Genomic DNA, 27,910 nt, shown 5'->3' with positions numbered 1-27,910 from the left:
GGGTTAGTGCGGTACAGGGACTAAGGGTGAGGTGTTCATCTTTTTGTGCCTGACCCTTCTGAGAGTCTGGCGAAGCCCAGGAACCCCTTCTCAGAATTTTTATTTTCCACAAACTAAAATACAAGGGACCACAAAGTCAACTAATTATTTTGAAATACAGTTATCAAAGTATTTTCAAAGGTTGTTATAATCCTGTATGTGCTTCAGGATGCATTAAACAAGGAGACTTAGCAGCTGGTCTCATACATGCTGTAATTTCAGAGCAGTGATGAGCGTAAACAGTATTTGAGATTTCTGTGACACATGTAATGTGATATGAAAATATCTGAGATGTCTCTCGGGGTCAAAGCCACAGGTAAAGCTAATACCACTGTGCTTTTTTTCTGTATTTGTAATTAAAGGAATGCTGCGATTCACTTAGAAGCTGGTGAAAAGAAAGATGCAGATTTTTCTCTACCCAGGATCATGGATGCCTCAGGTGGTCTGTGGTCTCCCTTCCCTAGGTGGGCTGAGAACTCCTGGACTGAAAGGAAGCCGAAGAGGCCCACAGGAGAAGCCTGCAGCCAGGAACGCGACCTTTGCAGAGCTGCGTGGGGAGGGCCGGGAGGCACTGCAGCCCAGACAAACTGCCTAACAGGACCAAATGTGAAAATAAATTTAAATAAATACAAGGTTGTGGGCTGCTGCTGCCTGACAGGCCTGGAACACATGTGGAATGGAAAATGAGGGCGACGGATAAAAATAAAGACTGAGATGAGCAGGAGAACCAGAACAGTCTCCCCTTCTCACCCCCACCCCCCACACCCCCTCCCCAGCATTCAGGAATATGGCCTTTTCTCCTTGTCATTTTTGTGTGTGTGTGTTTTTTAAAATTTATTTGGTGATGTTTTCTCCATGGGGAGGTGGGTAATTCTTTCTGTTTTTTTTTTCTATGCCCCTCAAACAAATGAACCGTGTCATCTCCTGCCTGAAACGGGAATCAGTTCCTGCCAGATGTGTCCCCGTTCTCTCTGCAGTGCAGGCCCCTGTGCTCAGTGGGACCAAACCTTCAGGAGGTCGCCCAGTGGATTTGAGCCCTGTGACTGAATTCTCAACCCTCGGGTCCCAAGCGACCCCCAGCTGGGGTGCGTCTCATGCCAGCAGAAGCTGGCTTTCTACCCACGTTCATGGGGGGCTCTCACTTCTTTAAGGCCCCACGCAGAGTCGTTTTCCCCATATTGGACGGCTGTAGTCCGATGTGCCCACTCTTGTCTAATGCTGTCGCTTAAGCTCATCTCCTCAGCGGACACTGGGAAGTAAAAATTATCAGAGTTTGGAAAACTGAGATGAGAGAGAACAGGAAGCCATGTTTGCAAATGGGGAGCCCTGCAGCACATGCAAGAAGCGCAAGGCTTAGAGTTCAAGACCAAGTTCTGAGACCAGTTAGCTGCGTGACCTTGCGCAAGCCGCTTAAGTCCTCTGAGCCTTGACTTCTTCCTCTATGGAAAGGACAGGGGATAATAATACTAATTATTATTATTATAGCTAATGTCTAAAGTATGCTTTTTCTTTTCTTTTGGAGACAGGTTCTCTCTGTGTCACCCAGGCTAGAATGCAGTGGTGCAATCATAGCTCATTACAGCCTCAACCTCCTGGGCTGAAGCAATCCTCCTGCCTCAGCCTCCCAAGTAGCTGGGACTACAGGTGTGTGCCACCATACCCCACTTCAAGAGTACTTTTTATGGGTTAGGCACTGTTCTAAATACAGATATGAACCCATTTAATCCTGATAGCCACTGTGTGAGGTACAGTGGCTACTGTCTCTACTTTACAGATAAGAAAATGGCATCAAAGGATAAATAAGCCCCTAAGGTCACACAGATCAAAAGTAGAAAAGCCGAGTGGCACCCAGGCTGTCTGGCTGGTTCATTTTATTTCTAACCACTCCAACTGCCTCTCTCGTCCTTCCCTGAAAAGGGATGCTGCAGGGGGTATCAAATACACAAATACGTGGCAGGCCGGGCTTGGGGACAGAGAGGAGGCCCAGAGAGGCGCCCAAGTCCCTCTGCTTGAAGTGGGAGCTGGGTTTGCCGGAGCCAAGTCCGTGGAGCTGGCTCAGGGAGAGGAGGATGGGCCGGCGGCAGGGTCAGTGGACAGGGGGAAGCCCTGGGCGGCACCTTCCCCTTCCCACCCACGTCCTCTTGGATGAAGAGAACGTTAGGATTTGTAGAATCTTAAAGACTGACTGGCCCAATTCATGGTTTTCCAGAGGCAGACACTGAGGCACGGTGTGGGGACGAGGCTTGCCTGGAATCGCACCTGAGTGCGGAAGAAGAACTCGCTGAGAACCTGGCTTGGGCGCTCTCTGCCACCTTCTCATGGCAGTCGGGGTAGGTCTGGTAGTGGAAGGCTGAGGTCAGAGTTCAGAATCCTGGGCTGATTTGAAATCACAGAGTCTCAGTCACAAAGGTTGAAGGGGCCAACTCAGCATCCTGGGAAGAGTTCCAAAGAGCAGTTCCTATTGGACCTTTAGGGTTCTATGATCAGGGAACTGGGGGTTCTCCGGCTTTCTGCAAACACCTTAAGAGGAAAATGGCTAAACTGCTAAACCGTCAGACACTGGAATGCGTGGTCACGGGAGTGGGGAGCGTCTCCCATGTAGGAGACTTCACTCCATTTCACTGCTTCCACCCTGCACATTTCAACACAGCCATCAGAGGGCTCCTTGAGAAAGGCGACTCAGACCACATGAGCTCCCTGGCTTCCCGGGGCTCCCAGTAACAGAAAAATGCCTTCCTGTGCCTGACAAGGCCCTGCCTGACCCTGATGAGGCTGCAGCCTGGCCTCCTGACACCCCCATCCTCTTGAGCTCTGTCCTGGACATCCACAAGAGCCTCTTTCCTGCTCCTTGAAAATGCCAGGCCATTTACCTTTTGGGGATCTCTGCCCCTGTAGGGGAACGTCTGCTGCCGGAATGTTCTGCCTCCACAGCTCTGCATGGCTGCACCCTCCATGCCACTTAACCTCAGCTCCAACAGCACCTTTCTGAAGGCCTTCTGGGACCAGAGTCAGAAATCGCCCTATCCCGTCCCATCACTCACTCACCCTGTTTATAGAGTTCTGAACACCCACTTCTACTGCAATTCCATCTCCCCACTGAAAAGAAATATAAGCTTTGGGAGGGCAGGGGCTACGTCTTCAGCTCAATCCCCCCAGGACCTAGCACAGTGGCAGGCACATAGTTGGTGCACATAACACTTGTTGCTTGAATCAATAACTAACCCCCCACCTGCGTAAGTTTCAGCATAGTCCCTCAGGAAGGTCAGGGGTTCCGCAAATTAATGAGGCCCGAAGGCCTTTCTGAAATATTCCAATTCCCAGAAGCAGGCAGAATCTGGCAGCCGAGGCCTCTCTGGGGTGGGTAAGAGAGTTTCCAATCCCTACCCCAATCCCTCTCCTCTGCACAATATATTCTCAAGGACAGCAGCAAATGTGTTCTGAGAAGCTGCGGGTTAAGAGTGAGGCAGAGGAAAGCGAATCAAATGCTCCCAGCTCTGGAGAAGGAAGGCAGGACGTCCGCAAATGGTATTTCTCCTGACAGTGGATGAGAGGAACTGTCAGTTTTTAGCTATCTGGGTCAGCAGGGAGGGGTCGTGCATAATGAAACAACTGTTTAAGAACAATACCCCTTGCTGGGATTCGTAAGGCAACCAGAGGTGTGGATGGTCTCTGAGCCACCCTGCCTCGTCCCTTGCCCCCTTCTGCTAGTCTGACCCTTGGGGGTGGGGGGGATGCCACACAGAGGTAATCCACTGGCGCCTAAGTGGAGGAATGTTTTTTAGAACAACTGAACAGAAAACTGCAACCCGCGCAACAAACTGTCCCCGTGCAGAAGGGAAAACAGGACTGCCAGTGGCTGACTCAGCTTCCAGGCACGTTAATGAGGTGAGGCTGGGGAGGGCTGCAGGCAAGGCCAGGAGAGGAAAAGTTGACCCAAGGAGAGAAAATACGAAGAATATGTTGGGGGCAAGGGCGGCACAGGGGTTTAAGGATATACATCGTAGGACTCCAGGTGGGTGAGTGGGTTACCGATTCACCGTGGCTCCCCAGAACACCAAGGAAGACATGAGAAAACGCCCAGCCGCTGCGTGCAGGGGAATGAGGCTGCCACAACCTCTAATTTGAAACTCAGAGATGAGCTCCCCACACCAAGGCTGACTTCTGGTGCTTCTGCCTTTCGGATTTTTTTTTTTTTTTTTTTCTGATTTGCATCACAACCAGCTATTTGCATCTCAACTGTCACAAGGTACAAATGGGTTGTTGCTGGTTTCAGCCCACCCCGTCCTTTCCTTCCCTGGTTTTCTATAGCCAGGCAAAGGAGAAGAAATTACTCAGTGAGACTTGACAATGTGAATGGAGTCCTTGGGAGACAGAAAGGACTGCTTGCAAGCACCTTTGTTGTTGTGAATGGTCTGGCAGAGCCTGAGATTCAGTGAGAGACTGAGCAGAATCTTTGATCTGGTAGCAACAGTGAATTCGATTAGCGTCCTCATTAGGAGCGACTGCCACAAAGTTCCTCTGGAGAAGTTACACTGCTTCCTCCTTCCCTTTCTGTTTTGCATCAGCTCCCTCCACTGCCCCGCAGTGGATTTCTGAGGTCATCCTCGCTACACAAACTCAGCCAGACCCGGTTTGGAAAAAGCTCTGGGCCATCTCCCTGATACTTGGGCATTTAACCGTGCATCAACTCAACCACTGCTCATTTCTGGAGTGCCCCCCACATTCCAGGCAGAGCATGGGGGCCTGGATTACACTGGTGAGTCAAACCAGGCATGCCCTGCCCCCGTGCACCATTTAGTGCAATCAGGAGTTAGATTTAATGGGATCCTCACCCTAATCACGGGCAGTGCGAGAGTCACTTGGCTCCACAGAGCCTGGGACAGAGGGTTGTGACTGCTCTGCCGGCTCCCTTCCCTCCAGAGAATTTGCTCAATGAACACGTTTTCCTGCCACGCCAAGCAAATCCAGAGTCACCTTCAACCCAGACACAAATCCCAACAGATGTATTTTTTCCTCAGAAATGGACCGGCAAGAAACAACACTTTTCTAAAAATCTTTTCTCTAACAGTTGCCTGATTTCTCTTTGTGGTTCCCTGATTTTTCTGATTCTGGACACTCAGGCAATGTTCAACTGCTTTTGCAGTTCTTCTTTTGCTCCTGTTGACAATGTGGCTACATGCTCCACGAGGTGCCTGGGCCTGATCCTCCGTCATGGTGGGGCCTCCCTATACCTGAGATTGGTCCTCCGCAGCATTCACCCGGCCACCTCTGGATTCCTCCAGAGAAGGACGTGAGACACACGGGAGCAGGGCAGGGGCCGAAAGCAACTCATCTCTCCCTCTTATTGAGGAATGGGCCCGGTGCCACATGTGGGATGGTTTGGGGGCCACCCCACCCGGAGGCTGGAAGATGGCCAAGGTGACCTCAGGGTTGGGTGGCCTGGGCTCCTGGGCTGCCTCTCCTCATTGGCTCTGTCTCTGCAACTCACTGTGCCCTGGAGAAGAGGAGGCCAGGCTTGCATTGTCAGAGACACTGACCAGCTCCCTTGGGAAAACAGCCATGGAGAGCAGGGAATGGTCCCTGGTGGCATTGGGTGCCCTGACTGCAGTGGGTATGCCAATGGCTGAGCCTGGGTGGGGGGCAGTCACTAGAGGCGGGTTGGACCCAGATACCCCTGAGCATTCCTGCAGACATTTCAGAAAGCGCTTCTAGCAAAGGGAGCCTGAGACAAAACCGGAGGTGTCAGGGTTACATTGCCCTCAACCAGCTGGGGTGAGAAGGCCTGGGGGGTTCCAGCCTTATAGCTGGCAGTGCTCGCTGGACCCAGTCCTGGTCAGGAGCTACAGCTCCTCAATGATGACAGCGGCTAATGTTTGTGAGACAGGTGCTGTGCCGCGCCCTGTACATGCCTCCTCCTCTGTGGCAGAGACAACTACTTGGCACCTTCCCCATGCTTCCTGGCCTGCTGGTGGCGAGGTGGAGGCACATAACTAGTTCTGGCCAATAGTCATTGGGTAGAAGTCGCAGAGCCACTTCTGGGATGAAGCACAGAAGAGCTGGTGCTTAGGCCTCCAGCTGCCTTTTCCGTGCTGCAGGGACCGAGGGACCTGCAGATTGTGCCCGTCAGCGACTACATGGGGTGGGCTTTCCCTGCCCACCTGTGCTGGCCTCTCATCCGCATGAGAAATCAACCTTTATGTGGGGCTAACTCGTTACTGCAATATAAGCTGATGGATACATTCTCTTTCTTTTCTATTCCTTTTTAAACAAATGGACAAAGTGAGGCTCATTACTTTACCTGAGGTCACACAGCTAGTACATGGCAAGGCCAGGCTGAAACACAGGCCCTATCTGACCCCAGAGCTTGTGCCGCCCCCACACAAGCTACCTTCCCTTGCTGGGTTGCCTCCAAGATCAAGCCTCAATTCCTTGGCTGGGGTCCTGGCCTGCCTCCCCACTGCACATATCCTTGCTTGCCTGGATTATGGCCTGCTCTGGCCAGCCGACCTTCCTGTGTGTCCCTGGGAGCAGCCCTAGGCCCTTCTCACCATAGAGCCTCTCCTGATCCTCCCAGCCCCTACTGCCCCTTCTCCAGCTGACTCCTCCCTGCCTGTGGTCACTGGACCTGGACCCCACGCTGGTATCCATATTTCTCTTCTCTTGGGCATTATGGTTCTCCTGAAACCACAGATGGGACTTTCTTCTGAGCATCTCATTCATACAGTCATCTCCAAAAGGAGGTGCCTGCCCTAAAGGGGAATACAAAGTGATCCATTAGGGTGTGAGAACATATTAGAACTTGTTTTAATACCTGTTTTTTCCACCTTTTAAAACTGCTACATTAAAAAATATGTTTTTTGGGGTTTTTTTTTGAGACAGGGTCACCTAGGATGGAGTGCAGTGGCGCGATCTCTACTCATTGCAACCTCTGCCTCCCAGGTTCAAGCAATTCTCATGCCTCAGCCTCCTGAGTAGCTGGGATTACAGGAGCACACTATCATGCCTGGCTAATTTTTGTATTTTTAGTGAGGTGGGGTTTCACCACGTTGCCCAGGCTGGTCTTGAACTCCTCGTCTCAAGCGATCCACCTGCCTCAGCCTCCCAAAGTGCTGGGACTACAGGTGTGAGCCACTGTGCCTGGCTTTAAAATATATTTTAAAATGTACATACTGTATTTGTATCAACACACTGTTGACTCCTTGGGACAAGGACCATGGGTTATACTTGGCTCCCCAAGAGGCTAAATATAACTCCTTGTAAACAGTAGGTGATCAATACATACTTTAGTTACCTCAGACAGATAGGTACGGAATGCCTTAGCAGGAGGTGGAGACACACATGTACACACACACACACACGTGTGCGAACACACCTGAGCACACACACATGCGCATGGTGGGACTGACTTGCCCACGTGCCCTGAGTCCTTGGGGGGACCGTGTCTGGTTGAGAGGAGCTGACAGAAGTGGGCAAGAGACGTGGGCAGAGGGGCTCCTGGGTCAACAGGGAGGGCCACTTGCTAAGCAGCCAGAGTAGAGACGGCTCCTCCGAGGGTGGTGGAGGAAGACCAGCCTGGAGCAAGGCCACCACGGCAGACCCACACAAGGAGTAATTGAAGAGAAGCACCTCAGGCTGGAAAACCTAATGGAATTCCTGAGCAGAGTGGGCCAGGAGGAGCAGCAGTAATAAATAGAAGTCCTATTAGCATGGCAGCTGCTGACAGGCAGGGAGATGGGGCACAAGGAGGGGTGAGGGCAGGGGAGGAGGCAGGCTGAGAGGGTCCTGAAGGGATGGAGACCTGGCCCCATAGAGGCCTGGCCGCCCTGCCCCTCCCCACCCTTGCCCCTGTGATGCAGGGTGTGGCAGGAGCAGTGCAGGGGGCTGCCCCCAACCTGAGCCTCCTTCCTTGTCCTCTGCAGCTCTCCCTTACTTCCTTTTAAGACTGGTTCCAGCCAGGGCAGACCCCTGGTGATGCAGGGGTCTTCTTATGGCGTGGGATTCCCTCCAAAGCACTTAGGTCCTTTCACTCTTCACATGGAAAAGTTGGGGTCATTATTACATCAAAAATAGGAATTAGACTTTCTGCTAAGGTCACTATTTGAACAGGAGCAAAAATGAGTACAGGCATCTCAGAGAGGGCAGCAGATGATCCATCAGGGTGTGTGAAAATACACATATGGTTTATTTCTACTTTTTTTTTTTTTGAGATGGAGTCTTGCTCTTGTTGCCCAGGCTGGAGTACAATGGTGCTATCTCAGCTCACCGCAACCTCCACCTCCCAGGTTCAAGCGATTCTCCTGCCTCAGCCTCTCACATAGCTGGGATTACAGGTGCCTGCCACCACGCCCGGCTAATTTTTGTATTTTTAGTAGAGACGGGGTTTCGCCATGTTGGCCAGGCTGGTCTCGAACTTCTGACTTCGTGATCTGCCGGCCTCCCAAAGTGTTGGGATTACAGGCGTGAGCCACTGCACCTGGCCTTATTTCTACCTTTTAAAATTGCATTTTTGTGCATGCTTTACAATGTCTCTACTAGATTAGTATGATGATCATGTACGTAACTTCTAAATAATAACCACACATATGGAAACATGTGCTCACATGTTTTTTGCAGGGTGTAGGGGGTAATCCAAAAGTAGAGACTAGTGATTTTTTTTTTTTTCAGCCTTATTTATTCTCAGAACCTACCAGGAGTGGGGTGCTGCAATGTTTGTTTCTATTTTATAGCTGAGGACCTGGACAGCCCAGGCAGGGGGGTGGTCCGGATGGGTGGTGGGCCCAGATGGGTGGTGAGTCTGCATGGGCCATGTGTCCAGGGACTCACCTCATCCTTGTCCACCACCTGGATGAAGAGTGGAAGGGCAAAGCCGACCTGTGCCAGCTCAGTGATGGCCACGCTGTACTCGGAGCTGTTGAACTCCGGGGCGTTGTCATTGATGTCAATAACCAGGATATTGAAGGTCGTGGTGACTGTAGCGTCAGATGGGGTGCGGTCATCGTTCAGCTCCGTGCCCTGCGGACAGAGACCGGTCACCCCGGGGTGAAGGCAGCGAATCACAGCAACAGCTCTTGCTTACCAAGGACTTTCTCAGCACCAGCCACTGTGCTTCAATGTGAATGATCCCATCTAATCCTCACCCCAACTCCAGGAGGAAGATTTTATCGTTAGCATCCCCATTTTAGTGATAAGGAAACTGAGGCTCAGAGAGATTAAGTAACTTGTACAAGGATTCACAGCCAGAGTCGATTTCTAGCTCAGGTAGTAGGAGCCTAAGACGGATAGCAGATGGATGAGATGGGGTGAGGACAAGACAGATCTGGGGGTTCATTGAGGGACAAGGGGGAAGTCTTCATCCTCTTTGGCAGATGGTGAAACTGAGGCCAAGAATGTTTGTGCTGGTGGTTAATCAAGACAACTGAGCATCTGCTATGTCCTGAACCCTGTGCTCGGCACTGGGGGTCAGCGTCAGCATAGATGGACTGATTCAGATAACTGGGTGTCCGGTCTGTGGGCCAGAGCCATGGGCCCAGAAGTGCCCGTTCCCAGTTCTGACTTCAACCTGAATCTGAATCTCTCCGGGTAAGAGACACAGGAACAGATACCTTTCAATAGCTTCCCAGGGGATTCGGGTTCACAGCTAAGTGTGAGAACACACCCCCACATTTTATATAAAGACAGAAAGAGTTCAAGTCCCACAGTGGGGTGCTGGGACCAGGGGGCAGCTCTCTCTGGTGGACCTGACCACCTCACCTCCATGGGAGGAGAGCAGACGGGAGGGAAGGACGGTGGTGTGAGCACATGAGCACTCCCATGGCTAACCCACACCTGAACAGCAGGGCCTCTCAAGGTCAAGGACAGCAATTAAGGGCCAGGCTGGGCTGCACCGTCCTCCCCATGGCAATGGAAGGGCCTCCTTCCCAGAGCCCCTGGCCTCAGTCTTTGGGCCGCCCATTTCTCTCAATCGATGGCTGATGGCCTGGGCTGGGAAGAGCCCCTGTGGCTCAGACAGGATCCATACCCCCAAATGGGTTTCTCAGGGAATGGCTCTGCAAGTCACTGATTTGAATTAAAACCGACCGTGAGTGGCAGGCGGCTGCAGGGGGTGTGGGACTGTAGCTGTGCCTCACATTCTGGGGTGGGGACCCCAGCACCTCCTTTCCTCCCTGCTGCATTGCTATTTCTTAACCCAGGAAGCCGTGGCACTTGGAAGTGGGACAGAACCCCAGAAACGGGGCAAGTTCCAGAATTCTAGGTGGCTGCAACAGAGAACTTGGAATCCTGGGACAACAGTAAGGAAGGACCACAGGATGAGCACCTACTGTGTGCCTCCCACTGAGAGGGCATACAAGTTCCATCCCATGTGGTTGTTGATAATGGATGTGGCACGCCCAGCACACCTACAACTTCATAATTTGGGTGCCTTCCTAATGGGGCCCTGGGCACAGCCCCGGGAGGCAGTGCAGGGTGAGAGCACGGAAGCGATGTGCTTCTGGAGCCACCACCGGGGCAGGAGCCCTTGGACACCGCTGGAGGCTGGCATCTGAGCGGGGGCATCCCCTCTACCTGGGGTGGAGGTGCCCATGTAGTTCTCACCTTCACAGTCAGGATGAAGCCATGGCTGTACAGGGGGTTCTCCCGGTCCAGCAGGCCATTCAAGGTCAGTGCTCCGCTGATGTAGTCCAGGGCAAAGATGCTGTTGGTATTCCCTGCAAGAGAGAGAAGCATTCAGGTGTGACCGGGCACAGGGGGGCATGGAGCTGGGGCCAGGGCTCCTCTCTGGGCATTAAAGACTCATCAGTTACTGAAATGAATGCTGGTTCAAGAGTAACAGAAAGAGCCCTGGAGTCCATGGAGCAGCCGGCAGACAGCACCAGGTCCCAGAAGGAGAACAGCGTGGCCTTTCCCATCTCCTTCTGGTCTCGCTGACCCAGCTATGGAGAAAGTCTTGGTTTGGTGCTACTATGCTTTAACACTTCCCTAGACTCGCTTGATTTCTTTTTTAACAAAGAGAGAGCAGGCTTCAGGCTCAGAGCCTTCCAGAGGGAGTGGACACCAGCCAGGATGCAGTAACCTGGTTTTGTTTCTCTTGTGCTTATTCTTATGGTCTGGTTCTATTCTATTCTATTCTATTCTATTCTATTCTATTCTATTCTATTCTATTCTATTCATTTTCAATTTATGACAGTGATGTAAAGTTTCCTTTTACAACAAATGTAAATTAAAGACATAATTAAAAAATAAGTACTATGTTAAGTACTTATTAAAATTTAAGATATGTATTTAAAGTCCTGGCAAAAATTATCTATGAGCCACACTTGCCTCAAACCTATGTCTCTGTAAACCCACGCCTCTCCCTCTGCCAGCTTCAATTTCTGCTTCCTCTCCACAGAAACTCACACTGGCATCCTTGGGTTTCTCCAGATCACTATGCTTTTTCCTGCCTCCTCATCTTTTAGCGTCTGTCTTTCTCTCTTGTCCTCACCCTCTGCCTAGCTCAGTGCTAGCCTCTTCTCCTCCTCCTCCAGAAAGGCAGTCCTGACTTCTCTAACTGGCCCCTTCCAGTCCCCACAGGCAGTAGTCACTGTTTTGTAACTAACTGTTCCCCAGTTGCTTCTTGGGTGTTAATTGGATCTCCTTTCCCGGCCCTCTGAAGATGAGGACCTTTCATGACTGTCCCTTAAGGTACCTGGCCAATGCTGGGCACACAGTGGCAGGCATGTTCCCCACCTGGGCTAGTCCTGCATGGGCTGCTGCCTTGCCCATATGCCCTTCCCACCAGCCTGTGAATTCACCTGGGAAAATCCCAATTCCATTCGGCTCTCTCTTCATGAACCTGTTTGTTGGCTCATTCACATACTCACTCACTCCCATTCATTCACCCACCCAGCAGTCTCTGGGGTAGGCTTTCCTATAGCAGGCCCTGAGCTGGGCGCTGTTGGGCATGCAGATATCAGCGTGCCAGGAATTCTGACGCCAAAGCACTTGCAGCCTAGTAAGTGATCTCTGGTACTCACCAGAATCAGCATCTCTGAGTTCACAGCAGGGAGAGGCTGTTTACAGATGGGAAATCTCAAAGAAGGAAAGCTCCATAGAGGAGATGTCATTAATTCCCTGGAACACTGACTGGCTGTGTGACCTCGGGCAACTTACCTAACCCCTCTGTGCCCTGGTTTCCTCACTTGTGAAATACAGATAATAATGGCATCTGCCTCATAGGGTTATGAGGATTAAATAAGTGTGAAAGTATAGATATATTGCTTTGGGACCATTCCTGGCACAAAATAAGTGTTGTCATTGTTAGCATTTGAGGTGGTTCCTGGAGAACGAGCAGGACTGGGGAAGAGGATGGATGGGCACTGATTCCATTAATACCCAAGAATTAATACCCAAGCCTTCAACACCCGCAGGTGAACACCAGAATCACCGTGGAAGCAGCTGTAGCTCCCAGGTCTTCCCCTTCCCCATCTCTAAAGGGATCTGCATGTACCAGAGGCTCATAGCATCTCTTGGATTAACTAGGGAAAAAGTCAAGGGTCGGGGCAATTTCCTCTTCTAACTTTAGACTTCGGGACAGAAGCTATTCTCAGTCAACCCATGCTGAGTCACCTGCCTGTGCTAGTCAGCACGGCAGCTTACTTCTACCCAGGTTGGTGGCTAGTGGCCGCTCTCACCTGTCCTCCCAGCCCACTGCATGGGCTTGGCAAGGCCAGGGAGAAGATGCAGAGAGTGGGGCCTGTTTAGAACTCAGTCTATCAGTCTATGGCTTCAGAATCTCTAACATGGGGCCAGCCCAGGAGAGGGTCTCACTGTAGCTATCCCCTTGCCTAAGGCTTCCTTTCCCAGCCATAGAGAGACCTAGGTGCCTTCCTGCTGGGTTTTGTATGGCTGTGTTTGCATAGTGGGGAGTTGTGGGGACAGGATTGCAAGGAGGCACACAAATGTGTGATAGAAGGGAGTTCCTTTAGCTGAGAATTTTGCTGCTAGAGAAACGATATGTGTGCTTTCATCTGTTCATTCATTCAACAAACAGTTATTGTGCTTCTCTAATGAGCATACAGGCAGGGCACGGTGGCTCACGCCTGTAATCCCAGCACTTTGGGAGGTGGAGGCGGGCAGATCACTTGAGGTCGGGAGTTCAAGACCAGCCTGGCCAACATCTCTACTAAAAATACAAAAAATTAGCTGGGTGTGGTGGCGCATGTCTGTAATTCCAGCTACTCAGGAGGCTGAGGCATAAGAATCGCTTGAAGCTGGGAGGCAGAGGTTGCAGTGAGCCAAGATCACGCCACTGCACTCCAGCCTGGGTGACAGAGCAAGACTCTGTCTCAAAAAACATATATTATATGTTATATATATACATATAAATATGTATATATATACTGGTGATACATTTTAATCGGGGCCACAGTGCTCAACCAGGTACTCACAGTACAGGGTGATCAGTGCTATGGCTGGGTGAAGCAGAGGCCGTGCAGGGCCGTGTAGGGGCCGAGGTCCTCTGAGCCCCTAAGGCTGAGCTGAAGGGCTGCCCTGAGGCAAGACCTCAGAGCCTCCAGCCTCCCACCCCTGCCCCAATATGCTCACAGGCAGGGGTCCCCTCCCCAGCCCCCACAGACAGCATTCCGGCATTCCAGATTTTCATATAAATATCCTTTTTTCAATAAAGGAAGCTATCAAATGTTTAACTAAATGTGATTCAATTTTTATCTTTGTGAGATTTTTCTTATAAATCATTCACAAACCTGAAGCCCCTTGTTGAATGATGTGCTTTCGCTTTTGGTTTGAAAAATAGGGGTTTCAACCCTGGAACACTCACTTGCATTTCTTCACTCAGCTTTTACGCCCCGTTCATGTCCACACTGTCCACCCCAAACCCAGCATCTGTCTCCAGCACATAAGACACCCCATGCCCCAACCTAGGCAACCTTCTCCAACAAACCTGCAGGCAAGTACCCCCCACACGGTCCACATTCAACCAAACTCAAGACACACACACACACACACACACACACACTTCTTTTTCACACATCTGTTTGCATGGAGTACATCTTCCCACCTCCTGCCAAGCACTGGTGACTAACTCCCCGGATCAACACCCAGAAAGAGCCACACCTAGGGAGCCGACAAGGCCACCTGAGTGAGGACTGACTCAGTGAGATGCTTGGTAAGATGCTCTTACTGTCACCATAGCAACGCTGGCGCTCGCTGGGATGCTGCTAGGCTTGAGCAGGGGCAGGAGATGAGCCCTGCGCCCTAAGCTAGAAAGGCCGAGGGCGTGTCTCATTCAAAGATTCATTGATTTTTTTATTCACGCATTCCTTCAAGTTCATATTGAGCACCTACTGTGTGCAAGGTGTTGGAGAATCAGGAAAGAAAAGCAGGCAAAGTTCATGCCTTCAGTCTCATATGAATTGTCTGTGAAGACAGACATTCATGATATAACCACACAATTGAAAGTGTAAGTACTTGCTGAGCTAAGGCCCCTGAAGAGAAGCAATTTGGAAAACAGAAATGATTAAGATTACACCCTCTGGAGGCAGACTGCATGGGTTCAAATCATGGTTCTGCTACTCAATGGCTGTGTGACCTTGATCAAGTGACTTATATGTGGGCCTCAGTTTCTTGGTCTGTAAAATGGGGGTAATAATAGAACCCACCCCAGGCTGTCACTTTAAGGATTAAATAAGTTAATACAGTGCTGGGGACATAGGACGCTCCGAACAAATGTTGGCTGCCTGTGCTTTACCAAGATGGTACCACCGTGGTCTCTCCCACCGCCCCAGCAGCCTGTGCCTACAGCTGTTTTCCCCGCAGTGACACTGAGCCAACCCCACACTTTTACCAGGACAACCTCACCACAGAGGGCTAGTTTTTACAGGCTGCCCTGGCCTGAGGCCGAGAACAAAACCCTCAGGCCCACAGGGCCCTGAACCCAGAGCTCTGGCCTCTGCTCCCCGCTCATTCAGGATGGTGGGTGCAGAGAACTCCACTTCCCTGCCTCACTGCCCTCCCTTCTTCCCACACTTCCACATCCTCCCCTCCACAGGCGCTGTGGGCTTGGCAGCCACACATGCAAGTTTCTCTGCTCTCCTGGAAACTAATACCTCCGTGTCCGCCTTCTGGTCTCCCAGACATTCTTTATCGAAGTCCCATGGGGGGCTGGGGGGCTGGGGGCGCTCACCAGGAACGCCTTTCATCTGTTCAGCCCCACTGCTGAGCAGAAGGGCAGCTGCTTTCCCCGGGCGGACAGGTGCTGTCCTGAGTTCCGGGGTGGGGGTGTATCTGGTAGGGGAGGGGTTTTGGAGGTGGGGTGGGGGTTGCACTTTTACCACTGTAAGGATTCTGGGAACTGGTGATTCAAAGTGATCACAAAAGAAAAAAGCAGGTCATTACTGGCCCTGTTGGTTTTCCTGGGGGCAACCACCTCCTCTAGGAGCTCCAGGAATCAAGACCTTTTCAGATTTGCAAGAGAGAGGCTGGGAGGAATGAATCATGTGTGAAAGGCTGCTGGGCGGGGGTGGGGGGTGGGAGTGGGGATTGCAGCCTTCATTCTCCTATTTATTAAAAAGTAGTAGCCACTACTTATCAAACACCATGTACTAGACACTGAGCTAAGCTGTTTGCACAATCACATCACCTATTCGTTGCAACCACCTTATAAGAAGATATCCCATCTTTTGTGTGAGGAAGCAGGCTCAGAGATGTTCAATAACTTGCCTAAGGTCACATGGCCAGCAAGTGACCAGCTTGGACTTAGATTTACATTTCTCTTTTTCTACCTGCAAGCATTCGCTTTCCACACATTTGTGCACATTCTGTGCCCGGCCCTGTGCTATGGGGCAAGGAAACAGGATGAGGCAAATAAGAGATCATCATCCTTCATAGAGTGCAGTGTCAACAAAGTGACTTCTTCCCCAAGAGGGAGTCCTAGGGCTGGGCACAGTGGCTCATACCTGTAATCCCAGCACATTGGGAGGCCGAGGTGGACGTATTACTTGAGGTCAGGAGTTCAAGAACAGTGTGGCCAACACAGTGAAACCCCATCTCTACTACAAACACAAACATTAGCCAGGTGTGGTGGCAGGTGCCTATAATCCAAGCACTCGGGAGGCTGAGGCAGGAGAAGTGTTTTAACCCGGGAGGCAGAGGTTGCAGTGAGCCAAGATCATGCCATTGTTCACTCCAGCCTGGGTGACAAAGTGAGACTCCATCACACACACACACACACACACACACACACATGAGGGAGTCCTTACACATTCTGGAAAGTTCTAAATAAATTCCTCCATGGTAGAGTTTTACACGGCAGCAGAATGCCCATGTTGTGATGTCTTCCAGGTAGCTGGGGAGGTGGCCTACCACGGGGACTGGTGGGGGAAGGTAAGGCTAGAGACAAGAGCTGTCAGCACAATGGGCCGGCGACGTTTGTCAGACACTGGGGAAAAGAGCACCAGGCGAGGCTGGCCTTTATGGCAGATGTATAATTGGACGAGTATAAGCAGGAATATCTAGAAGGCAGTGAAGGAGACAGAGAGGCAATGGCCAGAGAGGTAGATGGGAGACCAGGCTAGTGCCGGGTGCCCAGAGTCAGGAAAGGAGGCAGTCCTGAGAAAGAGACGGTCAGCAGGGTCAGATAGAGCAGAGAGCTCAGGAAGAGGAAGGTCTGGCAAAGGCCACTGACTGGGTCTTCAGATGTCCCCAGAGTCAGACTTTAAGATACTGAGGGACGGTGGGGCAGGGATGTGGGGACAGTGAGTGCAGGTGCTCAGGTGCTGCTGCCCAGAGTTTGGTGTAAAAAACAAGGCAAAAGGCTGAGTGGCAGCTAGAGGGCACCGCAGAGTCAAGCAAAGGGCTTCTGCTGTTTTCCAGCTGGTCAAAGGGAGTGGGAGAGGGAGAGGGAAGTGGACTGGGAGGGGCTGCAGCAGGGGGTAGAAGGTCCGATGTGTGTGTGAGCGGGGGCAGCTCTCTCTCTTTGAGCCATGTGGGGCAGGGGAGCTTAGGCTCATCCCCCTATCTCTTTCTTCTTCCAGGCTGGAAGGCTACCCTGCTTCACGCACCCTGCTCCACCTGCAGCATCGCCCCTCCTGCCTGCTGCCAAATCTCATCATTCCCACATCTTGTCCCCTTGTTATCTCATCGGCAGCATCTTGACCCACAGCGGAGCTGGGTCTGGGCGAAAAGCAGTTTAGTGAGTGGCCGGTGGTGCGTGCGGGAACACAGGCTGATGACTTTCAATTGCTTTGTCTGCTCCGCTGGGCTAACAGCCCCTGCGTCCTGCCTCTGCTCTCCTGCACTCAGAGTTAAAGGAAAACCCAAGGCTTCCTACTCAGCCTGGGAACTGCTCTTTCTGAAGGTCCAGTATCACCTGCTATAGGAAGCCCACCCGCATGTCTCTCCTGGAGGCTCTGCCACCTCTGGCTCCTCTGAGCCCTTGAGTGCCGGGCTCAAAACTCATGAGGCAGCTGCCTTGTGCGGTGGAGCCTCTTTAATTCTCATGCCTGGAGACCAGCGTGGCCTTGAGGATAAGGGCCGGGGTCTCAGGCTGCCATGTCTGGCAGTCCCCAGAACAGCGCTCATTATGTATTTGTTGGATGGCCTGAAGTTTCTCTTCCTCCCTCTGCAGCAATTCCAAAGGGTCAACCAGTATGTAAGAGGCAGCGGCATACTTGGGGCCTAGTCCTGTATTGGGGCTGCAGGGGAGAGAAGAGAAGAAAAAAGCCATGGCTTATGAGGAGCTCGGGATCTTAGGAGCTGGGCATAAGCAGCCATCTCTTTAAATGGCAGTGTCTGAATGGAGGTGGGAGGCTGGATGAGATTGACCTGTGCGGCCCTCATCCCCACTGTGGCCTCTGTCTTGGTCACCTGGTCCTGCCCAGGTCCAGCGTCAGGGACCTTACCCGGGGAAGGGAGCAGAACCGGCATTTGCTTCCATTCCTTCCAATGGTCTCTCTTCCAGTCATGGTCTGTGCCTGGAGTCTATTACGTCAACACCCTGGTGAAGACCGCCTACTGAGCATGAACTTGCAGGGTGTGAAAAAGATCTAGGTTCCAACAACAGCTCCACCACTTACCAGTTGTGAGACCTCCTGCAAACCACTCATTCCTTTGGGCCAAATTCCCCATCTGTAAAGTGTGGATAACAGCTCCCACCTCACCAGGCTGTGTGAGCATCAGGTGAGATCATGTACATAAGGCACTTATTGTGGTGCCTGACACGTAGTAGGTGGACACTTTGGTTTCTTCTTTCCTGCCACGCCTTTTTCCTTTTTTTTCTTTTCTTTTCTTTCTTTCCTTTTGTTTTGAGACAGAGTCTTGTTCTGTCACCCAGGCTGGAGTGTAGTGGCTTGATCACAGTTCACTGCAGCCTTAACCTCTCCAGCTCAAGCGATCCTCTCACCTCAGCCTCCCTCGTAGCTGGGACTGCAAGTGCACACCACTGCGCTCAGCTAATTTTTGTATTTTTTGTAGAGACAGGATTTCACCATGTTGCCCAGGCTGGTCTTGAACCCCTGGGCTCAAGCAATCCTCTGACCTCGGCCTCCCAAAGTGCTGGGATTACAGGTGTGAGCCACCACACCTGGCCACGCCTGTTTTTGGAATAGTAGAATCAGAGCAAGCTGGTCCCAGCTGTGGCCCCTCTCACTCAGTTGTGAGGGGCAGGTCCTACAATGGCCAGCATGGACTGAGTTCTGAGTTCTTACCTTGTGCGGGGCACTGTGCAAAGTGTTTTGTATGCATGTCTCATTCAGTCTCACAAAACCCCTGAGACAGACACACTATCCCCATCTCACCGAGGAGGAAACTGAGGCACAGAGAGGTTAAAAATAACCTGCACTCGATCATCCAGGCAGTGAGAGGTGGAGCAAGGAATTAAACTCAGCTTCCAGGAAGCTAAATAGTTCATGTCCCATTCAGAGGCCCTGGCCCTTCCTGTCTCCCCTGCCACACGTAGCCCATTAAGCAGTTGCATGTGGGCAGCCTAAGCCCCTGGGACCCTGGCACAGGCTGGCCTGCAGGCCCTTTGCTATCCAGTGGAGCCATATCATTTTGACTGGTATACAGTTGTATCACTGTATAATGAAAACTGGGAGCCAGTATGAGATATGGGCTTTGAGCAAGACATCTTATGAATTAAAAATTGTTACTTAGCTGCCTGATGACAAAAGGGGCCTGCATCCTGGTTGGCATCTGGGCTGGGCTGCATTCAACAGCCGCACGATCAACATATGGCAACCAGCGGTGTGGGTTACCTCGGCTTTCAACCAGGAGAGGGGACCAGCCGAGAGTCTGCTGCTGCATAAGGATTCTGGGTCAGGCGGGGTGGGGGAAGACTGCCCCTCCCCAAAGCTTCCCAAGCTGGCTGGAGCCTCTTCCTGCAGATCCGCTCTGTGTGCATTCAGGCCTCCACTCAAATGTCATTCCTCGGATTCCTCTCCAGTTACCCCTACCTTCCCACCCTCACCCCTGTCACTCTCTCTCCACTATCCTCTTTTATTTATTTCAAAGCACTTCTACTTTCTGAACCTCTCTTCCATCTGTTTATGTGTTTCTTATGGTCTGTTTCTCCCTACTGGAATGTAAGCCCCAGGAGGGCAGGACTGGTTTCCCCAAGTGCCCAGCAGATGCCTAGCAGGTGACCAATCAATGTTTTCTGAATGGATGAATGGGCCACAGCAGGACTGTCTGAGGGCCACTCTGAGGCTGGTCCAAAAGGCTACAGAGCAGAGCAATACTGGGGTGACTCCTGATGTCACACATCCTAAAGACGCCACAGCTGCACTAGCGCCCATGAGGAGGGACCAGCCAATTAGCAATTCCAGTTGGGGCTGTAGTACCCTCCTGATGCAGCCATAGTGATATGTTTGTTTCAGCTGAGCCATCTCAGTTAATTACAGTTATTACTGTCCAGTCAGGGCGAGACAACCTTCCAGTCCCTCAAGTAGGTGTGAACTGCAGTCTGCTTGTCTTACAGGCATTTTACACAACAACAGTTTTTATCAAGCTCACTTAAACCAACAAATGATACCCCTCCTAATAAGGCTACACACTGGACCCTGATTAATTTGCTAATAACTGGCTCCAATTTATGAAGCATTAACTCGAGTGGTCAAAGATAGTGAAATCTATCATGCCAGTTTGCTAAGGGTCAAGCCACACTCTTCCACCCACAGCAATGCTCTGTGCATGGCTCCCTATAAAATGGAAAGCCTCAGAGAGGCGGCTCCTGGTCCTCTGAGGATGTTTTGATGGGGACCAGAAAGACATCACCAGGGACTATGGCTGAAATAAGAACCTATTTCCTGAAAAACCTTTACACTGCCATGGAGAGAATTTCTTCAAAGGGAATAATCATGGATGTGTCCATACATGCAGCCACCAGGATGTTCACCAGAGTGCTGTTTAGTAAGAAAAACTGGAGATAACCTAGATGTCCAAAAATAGGGGATTCATTAAATAAGTTATAACATGAAATGCAGCAAGTCGCTAAAACGTTGCAGAAGAGTTGCTTGCAACTTGAAAAAACAGATGTGTTTATGACATGTTTAAAAAAGGGACAGTGATCAGCACAGTTCCATAAGATAATTTTTTTGGCTTAAAAAATGTGTGCATAGAAAAAAGGAATGAAATGTTAGCAAACTGTGAACACAGATTGTCTGAGTGATAGTGCTAGAACAGAGGTTTTCAGACTCAGCACTGTGGCATTTGGGGCTGGATAATTCTTTGCTGTGGGAGACGGTCAGGTGCATTGTGAGTTGTTCAGCAGCACCCCTGGCCTCTACGCACTAGATGCTGGTAGCACTTTCCCCGAGATGTGACAACCAAAAGCATCTCCAGACATTGCCAAATGTCTCCTGAGAGGCAAAGTCGCCCCAATGAAGAACCATTGCTCCAGTCATCTCAACCTTCTCTTTTGATTGATCTGCATTACATTTGTTGTCTTCCTTTTTTTAAAAACATGTCAATACAAGTTCCTTTAAAATTAATCCCCAAAGTTCTACAACTTCCTAGTGGTGACAGTTGCACAGCACTGTGAATGTAATTAATGCCGCGGAATTGCACACTTTAAAATGGTAAATTTTATGTTATTTATATTTTACTGCACCAAAAAAAAAAAACAACAACAACAAAAAAAACACACCCAACGTTTGATGGGTGTGTCTTTGTGTTCCAACTTGGTGCTAGATGCAGGCTGCTTTGTGAACTGATTCATTTTAATGTGCAATTCTTCCTCTCCCTGGGTTACCACCATTACTAACAACAATTCACCGGATTTAATCTCCCTGAGGGCAGTGGCCTTTCCCGCCTTGGTCTAGCCACATGAGCCGGGATGAAGGAAGGAGTCTGCTCACAGATGAGCTGCGAGGCACTGAAAGGTGAGGCCTCTGCTTCCAAGCAGCATCTAATCTAGATGAGGAAACAGGACCTATGCCAAAAAGGGGCCCTGTCCTGCTGAGGGCGGCTTGCCAGGCCCCAGAAGATTCCGTGGGAGGCTGGAGGAGGAGGAACTCCTTCAGCTGGGCCTTGGAGGGCAGTGCTGGGGTCAGTATGGAGGAAGAGGGCACTCTTGCTGGGGAGACTGGCCTGAGCAAAAGGGTGGAGGTGGGACCACAGCTTCCCAGGTGGGGAGCCAGCAGGAGGAGCAGAGAATTCACAGGAGGCCGTCAGGAGAGGCTGATGCCCAGAGGAGGAAGCAGTTTGGATTTTTGTCTGGCTTTGAAGAGTTCCTGCGCAGGTGGGCTGGAGGCAGGAAAGCCTGCTGGTGACGAGGGCATGGACTGGGTGATGGTAGTGAGAAAAGGGACAATGACAACGGCTGACATTTCTTGTGGGCCCGCTGCATGGCAGGCGAGGTGCTCAGTACTTCATGTGCGTTGGTCAGTTACTCCTCAAGGCCTCCCTCTATAAGAGCATCATCATTATTATTCCACTGTTTGCTTTTACAATTCTTTTTTTTTTTTTAATTTTTGTATTTTTAGAGACAGAATGTCACTCTGTCACCCAGCCTGGAGTGCAGTGGCACAATCAGCTCATTGCAGTCTCAAACTTCTAGGCTCAAGGGATCCTCCTGCCTCAGCCTCGCATGTTGCTTAGATTACAGGTATGAGCCTCCATGCCTGGTCTCCCATTATTATTGTTATTCCCATTTTACAGGTGAGAAAACAGAGGCACAGAGAGATTAAATGATTTGCCTGAAGTCACACCACTGGTCAGTGGCAGAGCCAGGATTCCAGGCCAGCCTGTCTGCCTCTAGAGACTACAGGCTTAGTCCACACAGCTGCCTGCCCCTGAGAGATGGGGAAGATGCGTGCTTCTGCCTGTTGACCAAGCGCTTTACATGTTTGTTCACATGCACAGTCTCACTGGATCCTCAAAATACCCTGTGAAGCCAGTACTGCTACCCATTTATCAGATGAGGAAACTGAGGCACTGTCAGGTGAAGTGACATGTCCAAGGATACATGGTTACTGAGTGACCATGCTGGGACTAGAACCTGGGTCTTTTGGGTCTCACATAGCCCTCACGGCTGCCATGGGCCTTGTCTCTCCTGTGTGGGACTGGTGCTCCCTCAGCCCTGGGGCCCGGAGTCTGGCCAGGAGGAGAGCAAGGTGAGGAAAAGGAGAGCAGGAAAAGGAGTCCCCCGCTGCTGCCTGCTTGGCACCTGGTTACCTCCAGGGCCTGGGTAGGTGGGCCCAAACACCCGTGCTTCCCCTCAACTGGGGTCTCTCCTTGGGCCAAGAGTGGGAGCCAAGGTGCCCCAGGTCCCCCAGCCTGTGCCTCCTAGAGGGCTGTCTGTTCTGCCTGTCACTGGGCAGGGCCCATATAACTCACCCGAGGCTTGGCACTCAAGAGAGGTCAGGGCTCCGGGAGATTTACAGCCCCGATAAAGCCATCTCAGTCTGCGCCTAAGCAGCGTTTGATATTTGATGATCTGAAAGGCCTTGTCCTGGGGAGGGAGGGCGAAGGGGGAAGGAATGGGGGAGACACTTAAGAAAACAAAGAGGACGGTGATCAGATGCCCAAGGAGAAGAAGGCTCATGGCAGGAGGAGGGGGCACATGCTGTCTATCATCCTGGTCATGTTGTCACCCCCTTCTCCGGCTCCAATCCAGCAACAGGACATGGGAAAGACGGGCCCAGGGATGGAGCTTCTCGGGAAGTGGGGACACCAGAGACCACCTATGTACCACTGGGCCTGTCCATACCAGGCATGGGGTGGGTCATAACCCCAGGGAGCCCACCGTCTAATGGGGAAGATTGGTCACCTTCGGGGAAGGACAAGGCACATGTATGAAGAAGCCAACTGAAGAGCTAATAAAGGAGTGGATGTGAATTTAAGAGACTGGTTTCATCATTTCGGGCTTGTGGACATTCTGAGATTCAGTTTCCTCTTTGGAGGTGAGAATACCTCCCCGGCTCACAGGGCTGTTTAGAGGTTCAGCGAGATAAGGAATCTGAAGATGCTTTACAAACTGTAAAGTGCTGAGCCCATGTCAGGATGCATCAAAGATGGTGAACTGGGTGCCTGGGGCAGGTGGAGCTGTGCAGTGTCACAGACTGGATGACGTTAAGCAGGAAAGACCGGCAGAGCAGGGCAGGGTGGGGTGCAATGGCAGTGATGGGTGCACCCTGAAGTTTGTGGGACAAAGAGGCTTGGTGCCCCTGAACCTTCCCTTCAAATCCTACTGCCCAGGGTCCAGCCTCCCCCTCCAACTGCCATCTGTTCAGTCCTTTGTCTCACATCACTGAGATCATGTGGAAGCAGTGTGGGCCTCAGATGGTACTGAGTTCAAATCCTAGCTCCAATATTTCTAGCTACATGGCCTTGGGCAAGTGACTTCACCTTTGAGCTTCAGTTTCCTCACTTGCCAAATAGGGACACTGACAGACTCTGCCTCTTGGGGCTGCTGGGAGAACAGAGCTGGCACAGAGCGGCTCTCACTGATTCTCCAAGTCCTCTCCATCTTCCCTGCCACCTTTCCTCCATGAACGTTAATCCCGACAGTGGCACGGCTGCCCCCACCATCCCGCCCCAAGTGCTGTAAGTTCCATAGTGAATGACTTTCAAATCTGTGGAAGGAGAACCCATCACACACACCTTGAGCCGGGTAATTTATGAATCAAATTGTGCTCCGTCAGGACTCTGCAGCCCAGAAATAGATGTGGTCGGACGAGGTTCAGGGAGCCAGCCTCAGACACAGTTATCTTCATAGAAACTGGCCACCAGCTGGTAGAACCAGCCCCGATGATCGACCTTGAGGGGTCCCCTAGGGGCTGCAGAGCCCCCCCTCAGCCCAGGCCCTGCTCCAACGCCTGAAGAGAGAACAGAGATGTGCCTGGGGCTGAGAAGACAGCTGTGACCCTGGGCCAGTCACTTCACTTCTCTGGGCCTCAGAGTTCTCCCCTGTTTAAAAAAGAGGGAGCTTTTCTATGGCAGTGGTTTTTCAAATGACTTTGTTTCCGTAGCAGATTCTTTTATCAGACAAAATTTCACACAGAGCTCCAGTATAGAAAACAGCCAAAAACAGAGCTAGCTGCCCCGGCTGAAGCAGATGATGGGGTGTGGAGTACAGCACCCCCAGCACCCCCTTACCCTCCAAGGGGTTCTGAGGGATGGGGTTCAGAGTCTGGTGATTCAGGGAATTTGGAGATTCCCAGGACGTTTTCAGTTTTAAGATGCCATGGGAGATCTGATCTTTTTGAAAGGGGCAGATATTGCAGTGGCCAGGACCAGGGTTCAAATCTCAGCATTACTTCTCACTAGCTGTGTGACCGTGGGCAAGTTATCTACCCTCTCTGGGCTTTCATTTCTTTAACCATAAAAAGGGGAGAACTAATTCTTATCTTATAGGACTGATGTGAGGATATAAGCCTACTTAGTTCAGCACAGTGTCCAGCACATCACAAATGCTCAACAAACGTTAGATCTCATTGATAGTAAACTGAGGATAGAGGTGAAAAAGTCATAAGACTTGTAAGTGGTCACACCGAGATTTGAACCCATGGCCTTTAATGCCAATGCCTATATTCTTTCTCCTACTCCTCCCTAGAAACAATGCTTCTAGAAGGCTCTATCAGAAAGGCTGCAGACTGTGCCAGGCCCAGTTTCCTAACGTTGGAGGGTTTTCCAGTATTTGGTCAGTGACTCAGAGTGTAACATCAAAGCAGATGTTTCTGGTCAGGGCATGACTGAAGGAAAAAAACTACAAATTTGGTTAAGCACAAACCCACTCAGCAATGTGGAAAACATCAAACATCTTGGGTTTTACAGAGTATGAGTCAGAGTCATCATGTTTATGAGAAAAGATGGCAAATTTGTCCTACAGAGTCAGAGCCCCCAGTCTGAAACAGAAAGGGTTTCCCCAGGACCTCTGATACCATAGGGTATAGGTAAGGCCAACTTTTAGAAGTTCTGTCGTCTGCTGGGCGTGGTGGCTCATACCTGTAACCCCAGCACTTTGGGAGGCCAAGGTGTGTGGATCACAAGGTCAGGAGATCGAGACTATTGTGGCTAACACGGTGAAATCCCGTCTCTACTAAAAATACAAAAAATTAGCCGGGTGTGGTGGTGGGCGCCTGTAGTCCCAGCTACTCGGGAGGCTGAGGCAGGAGAATCGCTTGAACCCGGGAGGCAGAGGTTGCAATGAGCCTAGATCATGCCACTGCACTCCAGCCTGGTGACAGAGCAACACTGTGTCTCAAAAAAAAAAAAAAAAAAAAAAAAAAAAAAAAAAAAAAAAAAAATTCTGTGGTCAAATAAATCTGGGAAATGCTCAAGAGACATCTTCACTGCAGGACTTGTCAGAGCCTTTAATGTGCTCATGGGCGTTATGACCTGCCAGCACAAGGATATTGTGATGTGGTGTCTCTCTAACTTATTTGACCACAGAGCCCTTTTTGCAAAGCTTATCTCCTGAAGTGTCAGTGGGCCAACCCACTGAAGAAATTGAAGGTGTGGCCGGGTACGGTGGCTCATGCCTGTAATCCCAGCACTTTGGGAGGCCAAGGCGGGTGGATCACCTGAGGTCAGGAGTTTGAGACCAGCCTGGCCAACATGGTAAAACCCTGTCTCTACTAAAAGTACAGAATTAGCTGGGCATGGTGGCACACACCTGTAATTTCAGCTACTTGGGAGGCTGAGGCAGTAGATTCTCTTGAACCTGGGAGGCGGAGGTTGCAGTGAGCCGAGATTGCACAATTGCACTCCAGCCTGGGCAACAAGAGTGAAACTTTGTCTCACCAAAAAAAAGAAAAAAAAAAAAAAGAAAAAAAAAAGAAATTGAAGGTGTAAATGGGGCTGTTCCCACAGTTTCCCTCCAGTGGAGTCTGAGCATACAAGTTAGATGTGTCAAGTGTCAGAGGTGGAAAATGGAAAGATGCTTAAAGCCTAATAGGTTCCAACTTTTCCTTCAACCCCTGGAGAATTGACAATCAGAGACGAGAAGTAACTTGGTCAACAACACACAGCAAGTTAGAAGCAGAACTGGCACCAGATGGGTGGACCAGAAGTCTGGCTCAAGTCTGGGCTCCTGTCCAGGCCACAGGTCAGATGGCTCTCTGGTCTGCTCTGAGCTTTGGGGACCACACATAAAAGTTTTACTACGGAAAATTTCAAACAAACACAAATGTAGAGACAAGAGCACAATGAAGCTCTCGGTACCGTCACCCAGATGCAACAATCATCAAAATTTTGCCAATCTTATCTTAAAATCACTGCCCCCTCCCAACACTACCAATTTTTCATGGTGTTATCAGAGCAAATTCCAGTTCATCTTTAAATACTGCATGCATCTCTCATGAGGACTTTCAAAAATGCAACAAAACATGCTATTTTCACCCTAAGCAAAATAAATGATTCCTCAATGTCACCTAAGACACAGTTCACATTCAAGTCAGGGACGCCATTTTTGAAGCCAACGTCAGGATCAGAGGTTTTTACCTTTTCTACTCAGTGTTCTAAGAACAGGCCTCTGAGATGATTGAAATCAAAGAAAATGTGCCTTCAACAATAGCTGCAATGTTTCATTTCTTAAACGAGAACAAAAAGAAGAGCAAAAAAGATCCAAAGCAATTATGGCAAAATGTCAACAAATGTTATCAGGGTGGTGAATACATGGGGGTGTGCTGTGTTGGTTTCTGTACTTTTCTAAATATTTAGTATTTCGCATTTGCCAGTGAACTTGGCCCTGCTTCTCTGACAAAGGCCAGGGGTCCTGGGCTGGGATGTGGGGTGGAGTATGGGGTGGGGTGGGTGGTTGCCCATTTCATCCCAGCAGCCTGCCTCCAGAATGCCCTCATCCTCCCAGCTAGAGGCTCAGCCCCAGATGTCACATTATGTCCCAAGCCCTTGGCCAAGTGCCCCACACCAAATAGGCGTTCAGAGAACGCTTGATGAATGAGCCCAGCCAGATAGGGAGGGATGTCCCAAGACGCTCCCATCCTTTGGCTCACACAGGCAGAAACTTTTGCTGAGCAAGCGAGAAACAAGAAAAAGAGAGACGTCCTTGCCTTTTCGACCAGGGAGGAGGCTCCACAACCCAAATCTTTCCAAAGCCTCTGACTACTTTTTAGAAAAAGAGAAGTCACAGGAGCGACTTTTGGGTCTTTCCCACTGGGCCACCCTACAGATGCATGGCCTGGTGTCCTTCTTAGTTACACAGGTTCCTGGCCCTGCCTCCTTCCCCATCAGCTGGTCTGGGCTACTGACCCCTAGTCTCTTGGCAGGACGGAATGCAGGCTCTCTGGGAAGCACCTCAAAGCAGTGGACACCCTATAGCACCCCCACTCCAAGCTCTGGGTATAGACCCTCCTGGAGGGGGACCAGGACAAACGGTCCTGCTGGAGACAGATGGCGTCACTTGGGGTATTTGCAA

General features: G+C 50.8%; 1 protein-coding gene across 10 annotated transcripts in view; it reads right to left on the bottom strand.

Annotated features, from left to right (window-relative positions):
• Positions 1-27,910, bottom strand: part of CDH23 (cadherin related 23) — a 419,373-nt gene that overhangs the window by 188,655 nt on the left and 202,808 nt on the right. For all 10 annotated transcript variants that reach the window (XM_021943382.2, XM_021943384.2, XM_031652259.1 and 7 more), the window contains 2 exons: positions 10,633-10,745; positions 8,863-9,051 (listed from right to left, as the gene is read on the bottom strand). In XM_021943382.2, coding sequence (XP_021799074.2) covers positions 8,863-9,051; positions 10,633-10,745 — 302 coding nt within the window. The remainder of the gene's footprint in view (positions 1-8,862; positions 9,052-10,632; positions 10,746-27,910) is intronic.

Source organism: Papio anubis, chromosome 11 (assembly GCF_008728515.1).
Source record: "Papio anubis isolate 15944 chromosome 11, Panubis1.0, whole genome shotgun sequence".
In the NCBI taxonomy this organism is placed as follows: Eukaryota; Metazoa; Chordata; class Mammalia; order Primates; family Cercopithecidae; genus Papio; species Papio anubis.
Note: the sequence above shows the minus strand (reverse complement) of the source record. Positions and strands in the feature narration are given on the sequence as shown.